A 24,741-nucleotide genomic window follows, 5' to 3' on the forward strand; every position below is an offset into this window, starting at 1 on the left:
GATGCTAAATGTTTAAAAAAATGTGTCTTAGAATCTGTAAAATACAAGAACACTTAAGACTACATGAACCTTGAGGGAGCTGGTTGAATTGTATGTGCTTGAATTTTGATTTTTGTGGCCTCACAGACCACAATGGGAAAAAAAAAAAAGGAAAAGATAAAACTAGAGTACTAGGCCAAAAGGTCCAATATTTGAGTAATAAGTGTTCCAGAAAAGAGAACAAAGAGTCAGAGGGAAGGAAATGAAGTACTAATTTAAGGACAATTAAAGGACATGAGTTTCCAGATTGAAAGGACCTGTTGAGTGCCTAATAAAATGAATGAAAATAAACCCACACTAACGTACATTGTCTTGGGACTTCCCTGGTGGTCCAGTAGTTAGGACTGTGCACTTCCACTGCAGGGGACACAGGTTCAGTCCCTGGTCTGCGAACTAAGATCCCACATGAAAAATAAATCAATCAATTAATAAATAAAGTGAATTATCTTGACATTTTAAAGCACTGGGGACAAAAAAAAAAAGTATTATACAAACTTCCAAAGGGACAAAAGAAGTCACATACAAAATGTCAGGAATCATGATGGTTTTGCGTTTCTCCAAAGGAATAGTGAAAGCTAAAAGGGGTTGAAGCAAAACCTTTAAAATTCTGAAGGAGAGGAATTTCCAACCTAAAAATCTGTACCCACCCAAACTACCTTTCAAGTGTAGTGATAAAATATCTGAAAATATTTATTGAAAAAAAATTATTTTCATGTTTTTGTTGGCTATTTGTGTTTCCTTTTCTGTTAATCAAGTATCTATGCAAGTGTTTTGGCCCATTTTTTAACTTTTTTTTTAAGAGTTCCTTGTGTGTTCTATATACCAAGTCCTTTTTCATTTATATAGCATGAGTATAGAGAATTAACTACTGGAACAGAATAAAGAGTTCAGAAATAGATCCTCACAAATATGGAAGCCTGATATATGCCAGAGCTGGCATTGCAGGTCAGCAGAGCAAGAATAAACTTTTTAAGAAAAAATGGTGCAGACACAATTGGTTATCTACATAGGGAAAAAGATGATCCCTTCATTCCAAGTAGATTAAAATTTTAATTGTAAAGGCCAAACTACAAAACATATAAAAGACAATGTATAGGGCTTCCCTAGTGGCACAGTGGTTGCGGGTCCACCTGCCAATGCAGGGGACGCGGGTTCGTGCCCCAGTCCGGGAGGATCCCGCATGCCGCGGAGCGGCAGGGCCCGCGGGCCGTGGCCGCTGGGCCTGTGCGTCCGGAGCCTGTGCTCCGCGGCGGAAGCGGGGGCCGCAACAGTGAGAGGCCCACGTACTGCAAAAAAACAAAAAAGACAATGTATAAAGCTGTCCTATGATTGCAGGTCAGGGAAAATTAAACCAGACACACCAAAAGCACAAATCACAGGAAAAGATAGATGAATTTACCTTCATTACAGTTAAGACCTTCAGTACATCAAAAGTAAGATAAAGTAAAAAGACAAGCCACCAACTGGGAGAAGATGTTTATAACATATATAACTGACAAAGGAGTAATGTCCAGTATTATATGTCAAAAACTGCAAAATCAGTTGTCAAAAATGAATCAATCCAGTGGGAAAAACTTAAATAGGCATTTCACAGAAGAAACCAAACAATGAGTACATTTGCTTAACCCCCTTGGTTATTATTCAAAGAAATACAGGTTAAAATTACAGTGAGAAACCATTCCTGCTTACCAAATTGGCAAAATTTAAAATAGTGAGAGTATTAACTAATAAAATTGATTAAAAGCCGCTCTGTAAAATAGTTTGACATTATCTTGAACTGAAGTTCAAGATGCAAATTCCCTATGATCCAGAAATTCTACTCCTAAGCATATATAAAGGAACTTGCACATGTACACCAGGATACACATATGAGAATATTTATAGCACATTGTTTAGAGATACAAACATAGTATAAAACAGGAAAGAAATACAAAAGTTCAGGCTCGTGTTTGGTTACTCTGGAGAAGGAAGAAATGGGATTGTGGAGGGGTGCACAGGAGCTTTACAAGTGTAGGTCCCTTTTCTTAAACTGAGTGATGGGTATTCTATTCTTAATATTGTTCATTATTCCTTACATGTGTTTAAGTTAAAAGAAATAAAAAAAGACAAGGAAGATAGACTGAAGAAATTCTGATGTTTATTTAATAGGCATTCCAGAAGAAGAGAGTAGAGGGGAATGGCAGAGAAGCCCTATTTCAAGAGATAAGCAAAGAAAAAGATTAAATTAAAGCCATCTTCAAAAAGGAAAAATAAAAAAAATAAAGTAGTATTTATTTTTTAAAAGAATATCCTTTTTTCTGGCTGTGCCACATGGCATGCGGGATCTTAGTTCCCCAACCAGGGATCAAACCCGGGCCCCCTGCAGTGGAAGCTCGGAGTCTTAACCACTGGACTGCCATCGAAGTCCCGATAAAGTCATATTTTAAAGGAGAGGATGGACTGCTCACGTTTTAGAAATTACCAGGCAGTATGCTCTCTGAATGTCTTAAGATTGAGAGAGTAAATTAACACCACCCTTCAGGATTAAACTGAGGCCTGGGCCCTGTCTTACAGCTGTCCCCTCTTGTCTCTTCTCAGAGAGTACACGCTAGATGTGTATCGCCTCTCCTCCGTGGTCACACAGCACGATGCCAAGAAAGCAGGAGCTGAGGTGGTGAAGCAGGTGGAGCACCCTCTGCTGAGTGGCCTGCTGTACCCAGGCCTGCAGGTACCTGGGAGGGATGGAGTTGCCTGATGACCTTTTTTACTCTAACTACTACTGGTCACAAACCTCTCTCTCAGCCCCAGTCAGACCCACATACTGGCTGTTCCTTCACCTTGCCGTAGGCCTTCCTTCCTGTCTTCCTTTCTCCCACTGCCCCTCCCCCAGGCTTCCTGGACCACTCTTTTTTTTAATTTATTTATTTTCTTTAGTTATTTTTGGCTGCATTGGGTCTTCGTTGCTGCACGCGGGCTTCCTCTAGTTGCGGCGAGCAGGGGCTACTCTTCATTGCAGTGTGAGGACTTCTCATTGCAGTGGCTTCTCTTGTTGCAGAGCATGGGGTCTAGGCGTGCAGGCTTCAGTAGTCGTGGCACGCGGGCTCAGTAGTTGTGGCTCGTGGGCTCTAGAGCCACAACTTGCGGGCTTACTTTCTCTGCAGCATGTGGGATCTTCCCGGACCAGGGCTCGAACCTGTGTCCCCTGCACTGGCAGGCAGATTCTTAACCACTGTGCCACCAGGGAAGCCCCTGAACCACTCTTTGCCTTCTTCCCCTACCTGTCTGTCCTTTAAAACACTGCTAATCTCACATGTCTTCTTTACGGGTAATCATGATCCCTTAATTGAAGAACATTAATTTCAGAGTGATAAGTGAAAATAAATTTTAAGCATGATCTTATTTCCCATTAAGCAAAACAAACACATCATATTTCCTGTGTGTGCATATTTGTGTGAGCATGGAGAAAGCATGGAAAAATTCAAACCAAGCTATTGATACTGGTTATTAGCTCAGGAAGGTAGGATGAAAATGTCGATAGACTTAGCTTTTCCTTTGTATATTTCTCTAATGTTTGGTATAAGAAAATCAAGTCATACAAACTACTGTATATAAAATAAACAAGGTCCTACTGTATAGCACAGAGAACCAGATTCAATGTCTTATATTAAATTATAACGGAAAAGGATCTGTAATAGAATATATGTACATAGATATATACATATGTAGAATATATATATATATTATATACATATATAAAAAACTGAATCACTTTGCTATACACCAGAAACTAACACACATTTAAATCAACTAAACTTTAATAAAAAATTTTCTTTAATTTAAAAAATAAATTTTTTTTTTTAAAAGTTGAAAGAAAGAGGGCTTCCCTGGTGGCGCAGTGGTTGAGAGTCCGCCTGCCGATGCAGGGGACACGGGTTCGTGCCCCGGTCCGGGAAGATCCCACATGCCGTGGAGCAGCTGGGCCCGTGAGCCATGGCCGCTGAGCCTGCGCATCTGGAGCCTGTGCTCCGCAACGGGAGAGGCCACAGCAGTGAGAGGCCCGCATACCGCAAAAAAAAAAAAAAAAAGAAGTTGAAAGAAAGAAAAGAAAATCAAGTCTTCCCTTGGCCAGGCACTCTAGATCTACAGTGTCCACTATGGTAGCCTCTTGTCATAGTCATATGTGGCTATTGAAGTAATTAAAATTAAAATTTTTAGTTCTCCAATCACACTGGCTGTTATTTCAGTTTGCAGTTTGCTCGTGTGGCTAGAGTCTAACCTGTTGGACAGCACAGATATGGAACGTATTCATCCTCACAAAAAGTTCTGTTGGACAATGCTGTTCTCACATTCTAACTGCTTGCTCACCTTCTCTTCCTCTCCCCCTGAATCCAGTCAGACACTAAATGTTATCAATTCTATTTCTTTTTTTTTTTTTTCTCAACCACTGCGCCATCAGGGAAGCCCTATCAATTCTATTTCTTAAAAATCTCTTAAATTCATTCTTGCTCTACGTCCTCACCGACTTGGTTCATTGTTATTTCTCACCTGGCCTCTCACAGCAGCCTTCTGGCCGTTTTCTTTATCTCTAGTCCTCAGGCCACCACTCCACACTCTGCCGCCTTACTGGTGTGATTTTTCTGCTATGTGTGAATCATGTTTCTTCCCTCCTTAAAATCATTCACTGGCCAGGATGTTGCTAGGCACCCTCACGTGACATTCAGGGTCCTTACCAACTTTACTTTTCTTTTTTTAAAAAATTAATTTATTTATTTTTTGGCTGCGTTGGGTCTTCATTGCACAGGCTTTCTCTAGTTGCGGTGAGCGGGGGCTACTCTTCATTGCGGTGCGCGGGCTTCTCATTGCGGTGGCTTCTCTTGTTGTGGAGCACAGGCTCTAGGCGCGCAGGCTTCAGTAGTTGTGGCATTCGAGCTCAGTAGTTTTGGCTCGTGGGTTCTAGAGCGCAGGAGCACGGGCTTAGTTGCTCCGCGGCATGTGGGATCTTCCCAGACCAGGGCTCGAACCCACGTCCCCTGCATTGGCAGGCGGATTATTAACCACTGCGCCACCAGGGAAGCCCTTTACCAACTTTTCTAACCTCATCACTCACCACTTCCCACATCCCTTGGAGTTTGTGCTTTTGCAGACTGAATCACTCATAATTTGCCTAAACACTTCACACCTCTGTGCCCTCTCACATTCTGTTTCCTCTGCATGGTGAAAAGCATCTATATATTCAAAACCAAGCTTAGCCCACAATCTGATTCTAGGAAGCCTTCACCACCACCAGTCTGAACAGAGGTAATAATTTCTTTCTTCGTGTTAACATGTTCCTTAAATGAACATGTAAGTTAGCCCTTGACATGCTGTATAGAAATTACGTATTCACACGTCTCTCTCCCCAGCTAGTTAATTGGCTTCTTGAAGGCAGAATCTGGGTCTGATTCATCTCTGCGTCCACAGGACTGGCACTAGGCCTGACATCTAATAAGTGATAGTAACTATTTATACTAGTTCAGTCTTGCCACATTTTTCTGAGCTCTCACAGGACTTCCTTTTTATGCCAGTTATTTGACACTTATCACAGGCTGCCTTATTCACAGGTACTTTTGACATGACTATGATATGTCTTCTCTCCCTTCCTCACTGGATTGTGAGCTTCCTGAGAGCAGAGACTCTTCTTATTTTTTTACCCCATGACATCCACATCGAATATTGTTCACTGCAGGCACTCAGCAAATGTGTATCTAGCTCTTGAAGCCAACAGGAAGGCTGAGTGCTGCTTATTTGCTTCCTGGTTCTACCTTTGGAAAATTTTAGTGGTTTTCAAAAGTTTCTGATTTCTTAGACCCATAGAGAGGAAATACAGTAGGAGTTTATGCTCATGTGTTTCTTTCCACAGGCCTTGGATGAAGAGTATTTGAAAGTAGATGCCCAATTTGGAGGAGTTGACCAGAGAAAGATTTTCACCTTTGCGGAGAAGGTTAGAGTCCTTTTTTTCCTATCTTTTTTTCTTTTGACCCGCAGAGGTGTGCATTAAAGTTTCTTGAATGTGCCAGTGCCAGCAATCATATGGTATGGTAGGTATTATTCACCTTGTTTTGCAGATGAGAAAGCTGAGGATAGAGAGAGTAAGAAAGGTGTCCGGTATCACACAGTTAGTGACTGAGCAGGAATTAGCATTCAGATCTGTCTGACTCAAAAGCCTGTGCTCTTGCTGCCGCCACCAGGAAGCTGCCCCCAAAGCTGCTGGATTTGCTTCTTTTTTCTTCTTCTTCTTTTTTGCTTCTTTCCTAGTAGCTCAGTTTCCAGGGAAAGCTAACACCAGTCAGAACTACTGTTCTTTCCCAGACCATTTGGTCCATATTGCTCTGGATCTTAAATAAACGACTCATCTCTGAGATGAGGTTTAACAGGGTTTAAAGGAGGAAATTAGCACAAACCCATAATACTTCTTTTCTGGGAAAGAACTTGAGTAAGTTGAAAGGGGCTATTGAGAAGTGGTTGGTATTTTTGAAAGCTTCTCAAAACCTCTTATTGGTAAGGGAGTAGAGAAAACACTGCTAGTAAAAAAGTAGATTCCTGATGGGTGATTTGATGACTCTAAAATGTTTCTACCCTTTGTCCAAATAAGTATACAAAAATGTCCTCAAGATATAATTTTATTTTGTTTATTTATTTTTTTGCGGTACGTGGGCCTCTCACTGTTGTGGCCTCTCGCGTTGCGGAGCACAGGCTCCGGACGTGCAGGCTCAGCGGCCATGGCTCACGGGCCCAGCCGCTCCGCGGCATGTGGATCTTCCCGGACCGGGGCACGAACCCTTGTCCCCTGCATCGGCAGGTGGACTCTCAACCACTGCGCCACCAGGGAAGCCCCAAGATATAATTTTAAAAGTGCAACTTCGGAGTTCCCTGGTGGTCTAGTGGTTAGTATTCGGCACTTTCAGTGCTGTGGCCCAGGTTCAATCCCTGGTGGGGAAACAGATCCCGCAAGCCATGTGGCACAGCCAAAATTAAAAAAATTTTTTTAATTACAAAAAAATTAAAGTACAGCTTGACTTATGTATAAAAGTATTTGTTATTTTATCAAATTAAATCAAAATCTAGGAAATAAACTTACATTCAATGGCAAGGGATTGGTTAAATACATTATGATAAATCCTCACAGTGGGATTTTTTAAAAATTAATTTATTCATTTATTTATTTTTGACTGAGTTGGGTCTTCGTTGCTATGCGCCGGCTTTCTCTAGTGGCGAGCAGGGGCTACTCTTCGTTGCAGTGCGCAGGCTTCTCATTGCAGTGCCTTCTCGTTGCGGAGCACAGGCTCTAGGTGCATGGGCTTCAGTAGTTGTGGCTCACGGGCTCAGTAGTTGTGGCTCATGGGCTCTAGAGTGCAAGCTCAGTAGTTGTGGCGCATGGGCTTAGTTGCTCCATGGCACGTGGGATCTTCCTGGACCAGGGCTCAAACCCGTGTCCCCTGCATTGGCAGGAGGATTCTTAACCATTGTGCCACCAGGGAAGTCCCCTAACAGTGGGATATCATATAATATTTCAAAATGTTTTTTGGATATATTTAATAAATGGGGAAATGTTTACAGTCCATGTATTTTTATTATTATTCAAGTATTGCTTATTCTATTTTATCTCCTCTATTAACTTTTTGGTTGAACCTTTTATTATTCTAGCAAAGGTATGGCCTATGGCCTGTTTTTGTATGACTCAGAAGCTCTAAGAATGGTTTTTATGTTTTTTAAAGGCTATTAAAAAAAAATGAAAACGAATATGCAGTGGGGACCACTTGTGGCCCACAGAGCCTATAATATTTATTATCTGACCTTTTACAGAAAAGTTTTGCTCAGCCCTGCCCTAGAGATTGCAACATCTGTCTTTATAATTTATTACAGTTTGTTAGATATTTTTACCACTTCCCAACAATGCAAGAACCTACAACAGTTTTACCCCATTTATTGCCCTCCTGCCCTTTGTGCTGTTGTCATATATTTCATTTTTACATATATTTTAAATCCCAGGGCTTCCCTGGTGGCGCAGTGGTTGAGAGTCCGCCTGTCAATGCAGGGGACGCCGGTTCGTGCCCCGGTCTGGGAGGGTCCCACATGCCGTGGAACGGCTGGGCCCATGAGCCATGGCCGCTCCGCGGCATGTGGGATCTTCCCGGACCGGGGCCCTATAATTGTTTTTTAAACAGTCAATTTTCATGTATATTTACCTCCACTTACCCTTTCTGATACTCTTGATTTCTTCCTGCGGTTCTGTGCCTCTGTGCTTCCCTCTGGGATCATTTTCTTTTGGCCTAAAGACCCCCTTTGTGTTTTATGTTTGCAATGCAGGTCTCTTGGTAGTGAGTTCTTTCCGCTTTCTTTTGTCTGAGAACATCTTTCCTTTGCTTTCTTTTTTGTTTTTTTTTCCCTTGGCTCTCATTGGGTAAAAAATTCTAGGTTTGTAGTTATTTTCTTTTAGCATTTTAAGGAGTTGTCCTGTTGCCTCTGGCATTTATAGTTTCCATTGAAAAGTCACCTGTAAGTATCATTGTTTCTCCTTTGCAGATAGTATATCTTTTCTCTGGTTGCTTTTAATGTTTTCTCTGCCTCTGATTTTTAGCAATTTGACAATGGTGTTTTTAGCTTTAGTTTTCTTTGTATTTATCCTGCTTGGATTTTGCTGAGCTTCTTGAGTCTAATGGTTGATATTTTCATCACATTTGGAAAATTGTCCCCTACTATTTCCTTTATTGTTTCTGTCCTCTTCTGCCTCTCCTCTTGAGACCCTAATTTTACACACATTAGACCTCTTGATCATGTCCCACATGTCTCATAGCCTGTTCTGTTGTTTCCCTCTGTGCTTTAGTTTGGTTATTGTCTATTGATTTTTCTTCATGTTCATTAATCCTGTCTTCTGTTAAATCCATCCAGTATTGTACTGTGCCATTTTAGAACTTCCATTTGATCCTTTTTTATAGATTCCAATTCTCTTTTATAGTTCTCCATCTTTTATCCATTTTGTCCATCTTTTCCACTGTTTCCTTTAACACACCAATTGTAGTTATTTTGACATCCTGATCTCCTTATTCCAGTATCTGGATTATTTCTGCATCTGCTTTTATTGACTGTTTCCTCTTGGCTATCAGTCATTTTTTTTCTGCTTCCCATTTCTAGTACTTTTCAGTATATCAGAGACACCGTAGATATGCTGTAGAGGCTCTGAATTATATTTATAGAGTGCATGTTTTCTGTTTAATTACTGACTTGTCACCTTGATTCTGTCAAGGGTGGGTTTTAGGCTTTGTTAGAATAGGTCTATTTCAGTTTGCTCTTACTCCTATAATATGGACCTTATCTTAGTATGTGGCCTTTCTGGGGTCTCAAACTGAAATCTTAGGGTATTTCACAAAGCCCTCTCTGCTTTGATTGGACCTAAACTTCAACTTCTGTCTCCCCAGCACTGTGGAGCCCCTAAAATTTGTTCAGGTCTCCAGCCTCCCAGAGCCTGTTCTCTGCTGGGCTTCCTGCTGTCTCTCCGAATGAACGCACAGCTATGAGTCAATCAAGAAAGCAATGGAGAACTTTGACCTAGATTTTTGGAGGGGGCTCCCTTCTCTCTGGAACCCTCCCCAAATCCTAGCCTCCTGGTAGCCCTGAATTCCAATCTCTATCTCCTCTGCTTAGTCAGACTGCTGCTCTCTGCTTGGTCTCTTTTTTCTCAGCACTCAGTTTGAAAAAAATGCCCTCAAGGAGAAAGCCAGGGTGGATGTAGGGTCACCTAACTCCCTTCTCTCAAGATTTGTAGCCCTACACTTGTTGCTGTCTAATGTCTGCAAATGGTTATTTGCAGCTTATAGAAATGGAATATTTCTATATTTCCAGCTTTTAGAGTAGTTTATGGCGGTAGGGTAAGTCCAATAGCCTCACAATGTAATACTAATAGAAAAACAGTAGGAAAAAAAAACCCTTGTTAATATTATGATCACCACTGAAAAGTTATATATTCAGTAGAAAAAAAAGATTGGCACGAATATATCAAACTGTTATGTGGCAGGCCAGGTTAGATGAGATCAGGGCACCGAGGAGGAATGCATACTAATATCTGCTTTCGTGTGTTTCTTTCTAACCCCCTAGTACCTCCCTGCACTTGGCTACTCAAAACGGGTCCACCTGATGAACCCTATGGTTCCAGGATTAACTGGCAGCAAAATGAGCTCTTCTGAAGAGGTAGGTTGCCAGCTCTGACTTGAGTTGAGAAATCTTCAAGAGATGAAGAAATTGAGGACTAGAAAGAACAGTAACCTGGCTAACTAAAATTCTCAAATATCTGAGCTATAAGAAATCTTAAGTTATCCAATTAATTCCAGTGGTTCTTGAGTATTGAAGGACCCGGGGAGCAGTCCTGATGAGATCCAATCATAATTTTAAGTTTTACCGCTGCTGATAAAAAGTACGAGCAAAAGGACTTCCCTGGTGGTGCAGTGGTCAAGAGTCCGCCTGCCAATGCAGGGGACACGGGTTCAAGCCCTGGTCCGGGAAGATCCTACGTGCCACAGAGCACCTAAGCCCGTGAGCCCCAACTACTGAAGCCCACACTCCTAGAGCCTGTGCTCCGCAACAAGAGAAGCCACTGCAATGAGAAGCCCATGCACCGCAACGAAGAGTAGCCCCCCGCTCGCCACAACTAGAAAAAGCCCCTGCGCAGCAACAAAGACCCAACACAGCCAAAAATAAATTAAAAAAAAAATGTACAAGCAAAAGTAGTTTCTTCACCCATAGAACTGTGATAAAAGTCAGCCTTATTAATGAGAAGGCTGTGGTTGCATTTCACCAATTAGCATATTTTTTAAAAAATATTTTATTTATTTATTTATTTGGTTGCACTGGGTCTTAGTTGCAGCCGGCAGGTTCCTTAGTTGTGGCTCACGGGCTCCTTAGTTGTGGCATGCGAACTCTTAGTTGCGGCATGCATGTGGGATATAGTTCCCTGACCAGGGATCAAACCCAGGCCCCCTGCATTGGGAGCTCAGAGTCTCTTTTTTTTTTTTTTTTTTTTTTTTTTTTTTTTTGCGGTACGCAGGCCTCTCACTGCCGTGGCCTCTCCCGTTGCGGAGCACAGGCTCCGGACGTGCAGGCTCAGCGGCCATGGCTCACGGGCCCAGCCGCTCCGCGGCATGTGGGATCCTCCCAGACCAGGGCACGAACCCGTGTCCCCTGCATCGGCAGGTGGACTCTCAACCACTGTGCCACCAGGGAAGCCCGGAGCTCAGAGTCTTAACCACTGCGCCACCAGGAAAGTCCTGAGCATCTTTTTATTTTTCATTTAATTTTTATTTTATATAAAAATTTTATATAAAAAATTAGAGTATAGTTGATTTATAATGTTGTGTTAGTTTCAGGTGTACAGCAAAGTGATTCAGTTATACATACACATATATCCATTCTTTTTCACATTCTTTTCCCATATAGATCATTACAGAATATTGGGTAGAGTTCCCAGTGCTATACAGTATGTCCTTGTTGACACCAGTTAGCATCTTGATTCTTAGGGTGATGTTTAATATAATGATTTTGATAAATATGATGTCTTTTAACATTTAAAACTCCTGCTTGGGGGAAAGTGCAGTTTTGTTCTGATCACTAAGGCACAGAATAGAAGAATTAGTGGAACTCAAAGATGTGAAAGGTTGGGTTCTGAGTTCCCAAATGTGGCTGATCTTCAGAATCAGCTAGGGGACTTTTAAAAAAGAGAGAGAGAGAGAGAGAGAGAGTTGATTAAGGCCCTGTCCTTAGAGATTCTGATAAAGTGGTTCTGGGAAACAACTCAGGAATCTGTATTTTCTTTCAAAGCTTACTAGTTGATTCTGATTGGAATCATTTTTGGACACTCATCTAGTGCTTTAAGTCTGATTTCTAGATATTTGTCTGATCATGAATTAGTAAATATAGGCATAGAAACCATTATTGTTATTTTTAAAGGAATAGACTCGTTCCTTTTTCTCTCATTAAAATGCCCTATGTGTCAGTTGTTTCTCTGACAAAGTCTATCACTCACCCTATTTAGTAACGTTCACCATATCTTCATCCTGGAAATCAGTGCCAGCAGCAGTTCCTAAATGTGACTGCCGCAGAATCACGTGCAGAGCTTTTTAAAATGCAAATGCCTGGGGCAACCCCAAGAAATTTTGATTTATTAGGTTTGGGTGGAGCTGGTAATTTGTGTTATTTTAAGCACCCCAGGTGATTCACATACAGTCGTATGTTGACCAGAGCTTGGTAACCACTGGACACAAACGGGCGTTGAGTTCACTCACTCCAAAATAAGAAACAAAGCCTGTTACCCTAAAAAGGACAAATGGCTCTAGATAATACCTAATACCTGGTGTTGGTGATGGCTGTGAAACAAGTATTCTGACACACTGCTGATGGCAATGTCACTTGATATATGCCTGTCAGAAAACAGCTTGGGGCCTAGCAGTTTTTGGTAGCTATAATCCTAGAGAAGGCAAAAGGACCTCTGCAGAGATGTTCATCATAGCGTTGTATATAGTTTGTAAAAATGAGAACATAATCCAACAGTTTAGAAATTGCCAAATAAATTATGTTGTCACTAATAATTGGGAATATAATACAGCATAAAAATTACAAGCGAAGACTAGGTAGCCACTCAAAAGTACTTATGATACAGTCTCAAGAGAAAAAACACAGGAGGTTTATTCTCCAGCTACAAATTTGTAACGATTCCATATGCTGCAAATAAGGCCTGGGAAGAAGAGAGAAAAATTAAAATATTTTTATTTAGTATTGTGAGTGGTCCTTCACTCCGATTAATTCTGCTTTTGTTAAAGTCATTTAATGTTTAAATCTTTGTCCAAAAAAATTAAAATACAGATTAGTTGAGCATATTCTCATTTTCAACCACAAGAGGTCCTCCTTTCCTCCCTGGCTTCTAGGAGTCCAAGATAGATCTCCTGGATCGGAAAGAGGATGTGAAGAAAAAATTGAAGAAGGCCTTCTGTGAGCCGGGGAATGTGGACAACAACGGCGTTCTGTCCTTCATCAAGCACGTCCTCTTTCCCCTCAAGTCTGGTAAGATACTGCCTGTTTTCTTCTCGGAGGCCAGGCTGAAAAAGCAAAACCAGTGCTGTGATCATACTTGCGGTTTGTCACAGAGTCTTCCTCCAGGGGCTGGCTTCCCCGAATCTCTGCTCTGATTTCTCATATATTAATGTGTGATTGAAGTGGGGATATCGTTGAGTTATCTGTGTGTTTGTTAACAGGGTAGGTTCTAAGTGGGGTGTCAGGGTGAGCAAGGGTGGTAGAAATGAAGGGGTCAGGCAAGTGGACTAGAGGAATACAAAAGAGATGTAAGACACGATCGTTCCCCCGAGCTTGGATGCTAGCTGGGTATACGACATCGCCACTCATCCAATTTAAAAACAATAAAATGCCATATGATGAAGTTCAAGATACATGGCAGAAACTACAGATACCCATACATTTGGGCCAGGAATGCTGACTTGCCATTATCAGTGAGTTTGTTGGCATGGATCCTTTTTCTTACAGAGTTCGTGATCCTTCGAGATGAAAAATGGGGTGGAAACAAAACCTACACAGCTTACTTGGACCTGGAAAAGGACTTTGCTGATGAGGTAATACCAGAGGAGGCGTAATCTCCACTGAACTCATTCTGACAAATCTCTCCACGTGGCCTCGCCAGGTTTCTTGTTACGTGCCACAGGGCTCTGTCATCATGCTGTTGGGTCCATATATTTTGTATCAATGGCTTAGATTCACGTGGTTCATGGATTAGATTAGCAAATGGCACAAAACTAATATATTGGTGTCCTAATCACACTCCAAAGGACTTAACCTGGAATGAAGGGCCGACAGACTCAACAAGATGAAGCATTTCAGGGACAGGTACAAAATCAAGGTTCAGAAAAGAGACACAACTATTAAAGAACAGAATAGAGAATACTACTCATTTCGACAAACAATTTAACAAAAGACTCACTAGGTTTGCATGTGTTTGGCACCATGCTAGGGGCTGGCATTACGAAGAGGATTAAATCCTCATGAAGCTCATAGTCCCTAGGAGAGGCAGACGTGTAAATAAATAATCCTTTACTGGTTACTGTACCAAGTATACATGGTCCAGAAATAGAACAGGAGGAAGTGATTACCTGGCTGTCTGGGAAAGCTTTATGGAGGGGACAACATCCAAACACGGTTTCACTTGAGGATTAGGAGTTCATGAGGAAGCCTGTGAGGGAATGCATTGTGCACAGATGTGGTAAGATGAAAACAGCATGGTGTCTAAGGAATCACAAGTGCTTTCGTCTGACTAGAGTCTACAAGGTGATGGGGGGGCACTGCGGGAGAGGGAGGCAGGGCCAGATCATGAAGGGAAGGAGTGATAACAGTGTGTATGGGGAATGAAAGGAGGGGTCTTGACTGACTGAATTTGGGCTGAATCAGCAATGTGACGGGGCTGTCAGAAATGTTCATGAGGTCTTGGCCTCAGCCATCAGAAATGTAGAGTCTGGAACCAGGGAGTTGATCGTCCATTCAGTTCTACATTGTTCTGAGTACCTTTGGGGTTGTGCATTCAGCCCTGGACTTCAATTGTGTGAGGTTTATTTGACAATCTGGGGTGTGTTGGTGGGGAGAGGAAGGATGCCATGATAGGGAACAGACTGCAAACTGTGTCACAAAGCACAGCTGAAACAACTGGGCGTGTTGAACTGGGAAGCAAGTATGTGTTCACCCATCCTTGAACACAGGAAGGGCTTTCCTGGGAGAGGGGTGAGGTTCCTTCTAGTGGCACCAGACGGTTGAACTAGGGCTGCGGGTGGGGAACCACAGGGAGGCTTGTTTAGGCTTGAAGAACTTTCTAGTGGCCTCAATGATGTGGTGGTGGGTAGGGCTGCCTGGCCTGACCTTGCATTCCCCATCACTGAGGTGTTCAGGCAGAGGCCAGAGGACCACTGGAGGCAAGGTTGTATGAGGGTTTTTTTTTTTTTTTTTTTTTTTTTTTTTTTTTTTTTTGTATGAGGGTTTGAGCATCAAGTGGAAGAAGAGACTCAATGACCTCTGAGGTCTGAGGGCCCTTAAGGCCCATTTTTTGGACATTTGGCAGCTAATTGCTCTGAAACCCTTCTGTCTGCCATCTGAGGCAGCCACAGAACGCACACCCCATTCCTCAACCCTGTGAACAGTCCTTTGTGGGACTGATGAGACGGAATAGAAGAAACGCTTCTGAAGAAAGAGTCTGACAGCGTAACCAGCGGCACTTTCTGTGATGGTGGACATGTTCTGTCTGTACTAACACAGTCGCCACTGGCCACATGTGTCTGTTGAACCTCACAATGTGACCAGTAAACTGAGGAACTGAATTTTAACTTACATTTAAATATGCACATGAGGCTTGTGGCTACCATATTGGACAGTGCAGGTCTAAAGCTTTTCTATTAAAAATGAAACATTCGGGGGCTTCCCTGGTGGCGCAGTGGTTGGGAGTCCGCCTGCCGATGCAGGGGACACGGGTTCATGCCCCGGTCTGGGAAGATCCCACATGCCATGGAGCGGCTGGGCCCATGAGCCATGGACACTGAGCCTGCGCATCTGGAGCCTGTGCTCCACAACGGGAGACGCCACAACAGTGAGAGGCCCGTGTACCGCAAAAAAAAAAAAAAGAAACATTCAGGACTTTTCTGGATGGCACAGTGGTTAAGAATCCTCCTGCCAGTGCAGGGGACACGGGTTCAAGCCCTGGTCCGGGAAGATCCTACACGCCGCGGAGCAACTAAGCCCGTGCGCCACAACTACTGACCCCACGTGCCACAAATATTGAAGCCCTCACACCTAAAGCCCACACTCCACAACAAGAGAAGCCACCGCAATGAGAAGCATGCCTATTGCAACGAAGAGTAGCCCCCGCTCGCCGCAACTAGAGAAAGCCCATGTGCAGCAACGAAGACCCAATGCAGCCTAAAATAAATAAATTTATTTTTTAAAAAAAATGAAACATTCCCGAGGAAACGAAGGAATAACCTCAGAAACAAAAACATAGGCATTGTTTTATTACATGTATTCATACCTAGGGGACATCCCCTCAGAATATCTTAGAAGATCCTTTGGGGCCAGATTTGGATGTAAAAGTGGTAGTCACAGGACATGAGAAGAAAAAATGGAATTACTGAGCTCCCACCATGTACTAGCACTACTCACCATTTTTACCCATGTTAAGTGATTTAATCCTTATTCTGACTCTAGCAGGTAAAGGTATTGTTATTTTCATTTTTTAAGTGAGGAATCCAAAGCTCAGAGGGGTTAAGTGCCTGGTTGGGGGTCAGCCAGCTAGCTGGGACTCACCCCAGGCTCTAACTCCAAAGCCCTGTTCTTCCTTCTTGCTCACTCAGCTCCCCTCTCAGGCTGTCTCTAGCTCCTAGCTTCCCTATGTGAATGTTTCCCTACCTGTAAATAACATGTGCTTTACGCCACTACGCTGAGCATAAATGGAGGGACTAGAAGAAGTCAATTAAAAACATTCAGCCTCTAAAAACCCCCACGTTAGTGTGGAATTCAGTGTCAAAAGACCTGGGTCTTGGACGTATTAGATAACCTTTTGAACCTATTTCCCCTTCTCTGCTCTACCAGCTTCACAAGCTTGTTCTGAGGTTCAAATAAGACTCTGCTCAGAAAACACCCTGCATCCTATATGCACATTATTCTTAGTAGATTCAGGTGTCCTGTGCCCAGTTCACCTGTTCCAGTGCCCCTTCTCACCTGGCCTTGAACACTTGCAGGTTGTGCACCCTGGAGACCTAAAGAATTCTGTTGAAGTCGCCCTCAACAAGTTGCTGGATCCCATCCGGGAAAAGTTTAATACCCCTGCACTAAAGAAACTGTCCAGCGCTGCCTACCCAGATCCCTCGAAGCAGAGTAAGGCCAGCTGGGGAGGGGTCGGGCTTGGGGGGGTTGGGTGTGACATCATCAGGTAGAGAGCCTGTCAGTGGGCCTCAGAAAAGGGTCTGTCTTCAATTCAGGCCCAAGAAGCCGGTGGTGGGGGCATGGTCTGAAGTGCAGGAATGTCATGCCCCGTGACTGGTGGAATGGAACTCCAGTCATCTTGAATTGGGTTTGGTGGGTACTATGAAGTGATTACATCCTGCTCTACCAACACTGCTGTGAGTGCTGGTTTGAGACATGTACTTTGATCCTTTCACAAAATCCGCTTCTTCAGTTAAGGAGACCAATTGGGTTAGACCATGAGGGTAACAGCTGCTTGGGCAGGGTCTGCGCAGCATCTCAGGGAAGCTCATCTCTAGATTTGCCCAGTTCCCTTCCACGTGCTCCTGACTGGTTCTTAGTTGGCCAGCCACGCATCAACGATGCTGAGATAACATTGAGAGTCTTGTGTGGCCCTGCCAGAAAAGGAGGAATGGCTGAATATATGTGAAATGCCCGAATGGTGGCAAAGCTACACTGGGCCCCTCCCCTCCCCTCCAGCCCAATACCTGAAGGAGAGAGAGATGAAATCTGGCATGTCACTTCTCAAAGGCTGCTGGCTCTGTTTTAAAGAAGGTATAATTCAGTGGGTAGATTCTGGGGATTCTGCACTAAGTCCTGCTAGTGTCATTTGGGGGGATCAGCAGCTGACCTGTCATGGGAAGGAGGAGAGTTCTGAGCCTTGGGTTCTTCTCATCTCCAGAGCCAGTTGCCAAAGGCCCAGCCAAGAATTCAGAACCAGAGGAGGTCATCCCATCCCGCCTGGATATCCGTGTGGGGAGAGTCATAAGTGTGGACAAGGTACTCATTTTCCACCACGTCCCGGAGAGGCAGACAGGGGTCAGGTTTGTCTGCTTCCATCTGGAGGAAACCTGGCCTGGGATGGGAAGTAACATCCCTGAGGTCATATTGCGAGTCAGAACCCAGGCATCTAATTCCAGGCATCAGGCTTTTTCCCTTTGCTATCTCTGGACCTTATTCAAACAAACACAGCCAGGAACTCAGAATACGGAGGGATGTTAGTCAGAAGGAGCTTGTTTATCTACCAAATCCAGTCTGATTGACTCACCTGGTCTCTCCCAGCTTGTCTGGACTAGCCACAGGCCTTATCTTGGATCAGCTGCTTTGTCCTTCCCTCTCCCCACCCCAGGAAATGGTGAAGGGAGGACTTCCTTTTTCCAGAGGCAGATGGCTATGCAACCAGTGGCCTGGGACCAGTGGTCTGGGTATTTTTTTCTCCCAGTATTGATTTGCTTTTCACCGTATTAGACTAACCACCAAAACTACCTTGAAATAGCTGATGCTCTTGTTTCGGATGGTGAAGCCAGCAGCTGCCTCTTGTCTTCCAGTCCCCTCAGGACTGGGATTGATCTGGTGCACACATGGCCATAATGGTGGCCACCCAGGCAGTTCAGGCCATTTTAATCTCTGTTAGAGGTTCCTTCCACTTCTAACACAAGTAATTAGGCTCATGTTACTCAAATCTGCCTCTTTGGGGCCCCTTCTCATGTCTGCTGCCTGGGACCTGGAGAGTTAGCGCTAAGAGGGTTCCTCCAGGGCCTCAGTAAGGAGTGGATGCCCGTTTCTGGAGTCAGAGGGTTCACCAGGCCCCATGATCTATTCCATTATGATGTTCTCTGAGCCTGACATCTCTTGCTGGCAGCACCCGGATGCAGACAGCCTGTATGTGGAGAAGATTGATGTGGGGGAAGCTGAACCACGGACTGTGGTGAGTGGCCTGGTGCAGTTTGCGCCCAGGGAGGAACTGCAGGACAGGCTGGTGGTGGTGCTGTGCAATCTGAAACCCCAGAAGATGAGAGGAATCGAGTCCAAAGGCATGCTTCTGTGTGCTTCTATGTGAGTGCGGACTTGGGGGGTGGGGAGCACAGGGCCTGGGGAGGCCCGGAAGAGGGGGGATTAGCCCACATGCTGCCCTTCCACATGCCAGGTGGAGGCCCTGAGAACACTACCCAAAAGATGATGCATGGAGGGATTATTTATTGTACAAGAGCCGTGGATGAAGCACTTTACCTAAAGTTAACTTTATTAAAACAGGAATTGAAGATTCTAAGCTGTGTGCATGCTCAGGTCTCTCTACTAGTAAGAGGTGAAACCAGGATTCAGACCCAGTTCGCTGGCTGTTATGTCATATACTCCCTCCCCTAAAAGCCCAGATTTTGGAGTCTCTCCTGACAGAATTTCAGTTCAGCCCTGGTTAACCCAATGCGGGTGATATCCAGAGACGTAGTACAGCCCTGGCATTGAGGGTTCCCTAAATCCCATTAGGCCCCTAGGAAAAGGCCCCAGTGCTTTGGCCTCCATGGCAGCTGGAGACAGTCCATAGCCTCACTCTTATCTTGTCCTGTGTGTCTTCCCAGAGAAGGGGCAAGCCGCAAGGTTGAGCCTCTGGACCCTCCTGCCGGCTCTGCTCCTGGTGAGCGAGTGTTTGTGAAGGGCTATGAGAAAGGCCAACCAGATGAAGAGCTTAAGCCCAAGAAGAAAGTCTTTGAGAAATTGCAGGTAACAATCTGCACTTTTTCCCTCATACCAGGGCTGCCTGGACTGTCTCCAGATTGCTCTGTTACTGAGTCCACACCTGCCCTTTTCCCAGCTGGGCCTTCCTGCGTCTAAGCCCCTCTTCCTTCTTCATTCCAGACCTGTCAAATGAGGTGCCTGAGGAGCCTGTGGGCCTTCGCAGGTACTGAGCACTGACAGACTGTTTGAGGCACTGTGTCAGGGACTTGAGACATTTCCTCATTTGACCTTCCGTCTGTGATAGATGATCCCCAATTTATCTGGCAGGATACCTGCCAAGGCCACACAGGGTCACCAGAAATGATGGAGCCAGGATCAGAGCCCTCCCGGGATCCCTCCTGCCCACCTTGATCTGAGAGCACTCATTCTCTTTGCTTCAGGGGCATTGACTCACATGGCCTGCCCCGAATTCATTCATTCATTCAGCACCCTAATGTATGTGTCCGGCACTGTTCTAGGTGCTTGGGCTACATCATTGAGTAAAGCAGCAGAGATTCACTCTCCTCATGGAACTAACACTACACGTGTGACTTTTCCTAGTTAGTTCCTTGTTTCCTCAACTAGACAGTATTTCTGGAGGGTGTTTAGAGTGGTTTCTACCTCTCCATCCTCCTGCAAGTGGCAAATGGCTTTGTCCCCTCCCTCCTTTCCTAGTTTTCCAGGCCAGTTTTTTGAATCCACTTTTTTTTCTAGCTATAAAATAAATTTTCATTGTAGAAGTGGCTAAAATGTAGGGGAAAATGAAAATAAAACATCCATAGTCCTGCTACCTAGAGATGCTGAAAAATGTCATTAGTGATTATTTCCTTCTGGAATTTCTCTATGCATAGTGATAATATATTTATAGTTTGAGTCATACCATGTTTATTTTTCTTTTTTAAAAAAATATTTATTTATTTGGCTGTGTCGGGTCTTCCTTGCGGCATGTGGGATCTGCTTGTTGCTCTTTGCTGCAGTGCGGGCTTCTCTCTAGTTGTGGCCTGCGGGTTTTCTCTTCTCTAGTTGTGGCACGGGCTCCAGAGCACGTGGGCTCTATGGTTTGCGGTACGCGGGCTCTATGGTTTGCGGTACGCGGGCTCTAGTTGAGGCACGTGAGCTCAGTAGTTGTGGCGCGCAGGCTTAGTTGCCCCGCAGCATGTGGGATCTTAGTTCCCTGACCAGAGATCGAACCTGCATCCCCTGCACTGGAATGCAGATTCTTTACCACCGGACCACCAGGGAAGTCCCTCTCTTCTTTTTTTTTTTTTTTAATTTAACTTTAGGCCTCAAAGATTTCCCCATCTTCTTAAATACTGAGGGGCGGGGGAGAACCATACACACACACACACGCACACACATATACATACATATATACAGTATTATATCATAATGATCATAATTAACCCCAAACCTTATTAGACATTGAGGTGGTTCTCAGTTTTTCACTCTTAGAATACTACGATGGATGTCCTGGTACCTAGTTCTTTGTATTTATTCATGATTATTTTCTACAACTAAATCCCTAAAATGGACTTACCTTAGGCAAAAGATAGAAATACCTTGAAATGAAAGCTTTTCGCAAACTGCCCTCTTAGAGAAGTTAAGTCAATTTACACTACTAGTAGTATAAGAGTCTTTGTTTTCTTGTAGTCTTGCCACCATCACTATAATCACTTTTGTTGTTGTTTTTCTTGTCCAGGCTGACTTCAAAATTTCTGAGGAGTGCATCGCACAGTGGAAGCAAACCAACTTTATGACCAAGCTAGGGTACATCTCCTGTAAATCACTGAAAGGGGGGAACATCAGCTAGCCAACCTGGCGTCTTCCTTCCTTCTCTCATCATCCTGAGTCATCTGCTGTCTCCTTAATTTGCTCCATCCATCATCTGCTTACCCATCTCCCAGGACACTGAAGCAGGAAGTTTGGGACTCTGTGAGGTGCAAGACTCGGTGAGGTGCAGCTCAGCCTCCCCAGGATCCAGGATCATCCTGTCTGGCTGCAGGGAAAGGCTGACCTCCCGGGTAGTGATGAGCACGGGGCAATGCAGGGAGTGCAGCCCTACCTTCTTCCCTTGGCAGCTGACCTGACAAATCTGGTTTCAATACGATGTTAACTCAGAAAAAGTTTATGCCATAATCCTTGTAACTGGAAAAATATTGGTTTCCAGTTTTCTTAGCGTTATCCCAGCAGCTATGCCTCTGGCTGGGATCTGGTGCCTGAACTGGGCTAATTACAGCCTCTCCCCAACAGGAAACTGTGGGTTTGAAAAGGGAAGGGAAGGGAAAACAGAGAACCTAGTGGTCTACCAAGTGGTTGGCACCTTTCCCGAATGCTTGCCAACCCTGAGGCTTGTCGCTGGGGGCAGAGCCTGCCCCAGGACTCCTGGATTGCCCTTTGATCCTGCTGGGGGGACACTCCCTAAACCAGCTGCGTGTTATTAGACGGCACAGCCTGGTTCTTTCTTCAGGGAGGGTGCGGTGCTTCTCCATAAGGCATCTCAATCAGGACCACTAAGCATCAGTGTCATAAATTCAAATAAAATGTCTGAACAAGGGTGTCTGGACAGGACCTGTCTGTGAGCTGCACCATCTCAGGAAAGGAGAACACAGTGTGTAGCAGCTTCTGGGCCCCTCACCCAGCCTCGGGCTGTTTGTATCTTGGACTTTTGACCCTGTAATGGGAGCGGGGGTGGACTAGGCTGGATGGCAGACACCTTGACTTCCCCTTTAGCAGTGTTAAAAAGAAGAGGCTCATTTTAGGGTCCAGAACATTGTCCCTTCTAAATGTGGGCCCAGACCACGACCTTGACCCACCCCATTAAGAAGCAGCAGCCACAGCCAAGTTTTAATCATTTAATTAATTAACATCTTCGAATGAAACCCACACAGAGCTTTTTCCATGTGTATCACTCCAGCTTCAGAGCAGAGGGAATAGATTGTTTGTATAGACATATCAAAGACTCAGAAACTTAAAGAAATATATATATATATGTGTGTGTATATACATATATATATATGTGTATACACACACACACACACACACACTCACACTTCTCTAACATTTTTATGGAAATTAAAAATCAGAGGCTTTTGGTCTCCATGTGCACTAGGGCAAGCTCATTTACCCAAGAGGACAAAAGGATTTGCCTCTTGGAGGTCCTCCCTTCTCCTTTCTACTCTGTTCCACCCAGTGGGAAAACAAGCTCAGAGGAGTCTTAACTGAAGACAAGGGGCTCCAGTAACATAGGAAGGGGAGGGAAAGAAACACAGAAGGTGGGCTCCCTCCTACCTCCAGCAGCTCCGAGGCTGCTGCCAGGGCCTGGTGTCATGGAAGCTTTGGCCTGGTCCTGGTTTCTGGTTCCCAGTTCCCGGGGGGTTGAATCAGGAGCTCTGAGCAGAGGAGGGCTTACTGACTGGCCTCTTTCCCCAACTCACTGGGCAGGCACAACACATACCCAGCAGCAGCTCTCCATTACCCAAAGGGCAGGGAAGAACATTGGTTTATAGCTACAGAGAGAAGAGAATAGTGAGAGAGGGCCATAGGAACCTGGGATCTCAGACCACATCCCCTGTGTTCCCAGCTCTTTTTCTGGGAGGGGGTCAACCTCTCTCCTGGGTGGAGGAGAAGCAGCTAAAAGCAAGGTCCCTTGCCCGGCTCAAGCCTGAGTCACCGTTGAGGAAAGAGGATCAAGACAGAAGGGGTGACCTGGTGACAGCCATGCTGCAGTGGAAGGAGGCACTAGGGCCACCCCCGTGGAGCCACCGGGGCCAGTGAGGAAACCAGCTTACCGAGATAGGTGGCACAGGTTGAAAGTGGGAAGGTCAGCAAAATTCCTGGAGGAGAGATCAGTAGCAGAGGCTGATGTCTAGGGGGGAACCACCCAGCCCGCCGCTAGGAGCGCTGAGTTCCCCCTCATTGACTAGGGAAGAGTCTGTCATAGAATGCACCTCTTTGGCTTCCCATCCTGTCACTCAGCGTCAGCTCTCCCCAGTGGAACCACCTGTGCTGAAAGGCAGCTGCAGAAAGGACATGCTCAGAGCAGAGTAAAGGTCAGAGGATATAATCCATAGGGCCGGGTCTGGGCCCACTGCCCAAGTAGGCTCTTCCCTGCCAGACCCACCCCTCCATCCATGTCCTCAGTACTTCCTGTCGAGCTGACAGGAACCCAGCTTTGCCATGGCCTGCGGCTCCGGCCTCTGAAGAGTCGTGCCCACCCACCCCAACCTGATCAAGTAAAACAGGGCCAAGTGCCCCATGACGTGACTCTCTACTCTGTTCTCCCACTCTCTCAGGACAGAGAGAGCCTGTGGACCTCCCCTCTGGTTCTTTCTCCCCCACCCATTTGGGCCCTGGCAGTCTCCCACTTCCTGTCCCCTGCATGGAGCACCTGGCAGAACCAGAAGGTAGGAGGCTGGTTGGTGGTAAGTTGAGGCACAGGAGGGCTAACCCCCACTGCACCTTTTGTGCTTTGGAATTCCACAGCCCCACTCCTGCCTCCAGCCTGGAGAAGCCTGTGGGAATACAACGACTTGCCTACCTCCAAGAACTAAGAAAAGTTGCAAACTGGATCGGAGGAGGGGGACAGATTAGTCCCAGCCATGGGCTGGCTACTGGGGACTGATGCTGCTGCCATGTAAACAGGCTCCTGGAATGTGGCTTCGCGGGCCCTGGAGGATGGACATGCAGCCACTTTTCAAAAGTGCTTTGATTCTGGACTACAGCATGTGCATGATTTGGACATTTAAAAAAAAAGGAAAAAAAAAAAAAACCTCAAGTGAGGTGTTCTGTTCCCAATTCTGTGGCCTTGAGGCCAGCAGGGGGCACAGACACCCACTCCCACCAGCTACCTCCTTCAAGATGAGGCTAAGGCCACGACTGAAGCGGCAGCTGCCAGAGGTGAATCCATTCAGGAAAAGGCATGAGAGCCGGATGACTTGGAGGACAGGAGCCACACCAGGCTTGTGTAAATATTGAAGGCCGTGGAGGTTAAGGCTGCAGGCGTCCTCCCTATTAGGTTAAGTGTCTGCCGTATCCTCTCATCCTTGGAGCCGCTCAGGTCCCTGAGATTGTATTCCTGGGATGGGTCAGCAGTGCCAGCAAGGTGCCTGGTGGTCAGACCAGCTCTTTCTGTGGGTCTGTGGAGAGAAAAGAAGGGATACTCAGCAAGGGACCCCCTAGCTTGGTTCTGACCACTGAGAG

At 45.1% G+C, this 24,741-nt stretch overlaps 2 protein-coding genes across 11 annotated transcripts in view; one reads left to right on the forward strand and one right to left on the reverse strand.

Moving 5' to 3' along the window:
* The window catches only part of YARS1 (tyrosyl-tRNA synthetase 1), a 30,783-nt gene extending 8,687 nt beyond the window's left edge, over positions 1-22,096 (forward strand). For 2 of the 5 annotated variants that reach the window (XM_033838623.2, XM_033838639.2), the window contains exons 4-13: positions 2,617-2,746; positions 5,918-5,998; positions 10,150-10,242; positions 12,969-13,104; positions 13,582-13,667; positions 16,827-16,962; positions 17,732-17,829; positions 18,692-18,885; positions 19,407-19,548; positions 21,242-22,096. In XM_033838623.2, coding sequence (XP_033694514.1) covers positions 2,617-2,746; positions 5,918-5,998; positions 10,150-10,242; positions 12,969-13,104; positions 13,582-13,667; positions 16,827-16,962; positions 17,732-17,829; positions 18,692-18,885; positions 19,407-19,548; positions 21,242-21,352 — 1,207 coding nt within the window. In that variant the 3' untranslated portion in view covers positions 21,353-22,096. Of the gene's footprint in view, positions 1-2,616; positions 2,747-5,917; positions 5,999-10,149; positions 10,243-12,968; positions 13,105-13,581; positions 13,668-16,826; positions 16,963-17,731; positions 17,830-18,691; positions 18,886-19,406; positions 19,549-19,683; positions 19,727-21,241 lie in introns of all 5 variants that reach the window. The other 3 variants (XM_033838629.2, XM_033838644.2, XM_033838636.2) reach the window with 3 other exon arrangements.
* Positions 22,097-22,380: 284 nt separating this feature from the next.
* The window catches only part of NHSL3 (NHS like 3), a 28,661-nt gene continuing 26,300 nt past the window's right edge, over positions 22,381-24,741 (reverse strand). For all 6 annotated transcript variants that reach the window (XM_019938190.3, XM_019938189.3, XM_019938192.3 and 3 more), the window contains exon 7: positions 22,381-24,677. In XM_019938190.3, the coding sequence (XP_019793749.1) occupies positions 24,655-24,677 (23 nt within the window). In that variant the 3' untranslated portion in view covers positions 22,381-24,654. The remainder of the gene's footprint in view (positions 24,678-24,741) is intronic.

This window comes from Tursiops truncatus, chromosome 1 (assembly GCF_011762595.2).
Source record: "Tursiops truncatus isolate mTurTru1 chromosome 1, mTurTru1.mat.Y, whole genome shotgun sequence".
NCBI lineage: Eukaryota > Metazoa > Chordata > Mammalia > Artiodactyla > Delphinidae > Tursiops > Tursiops truncatus.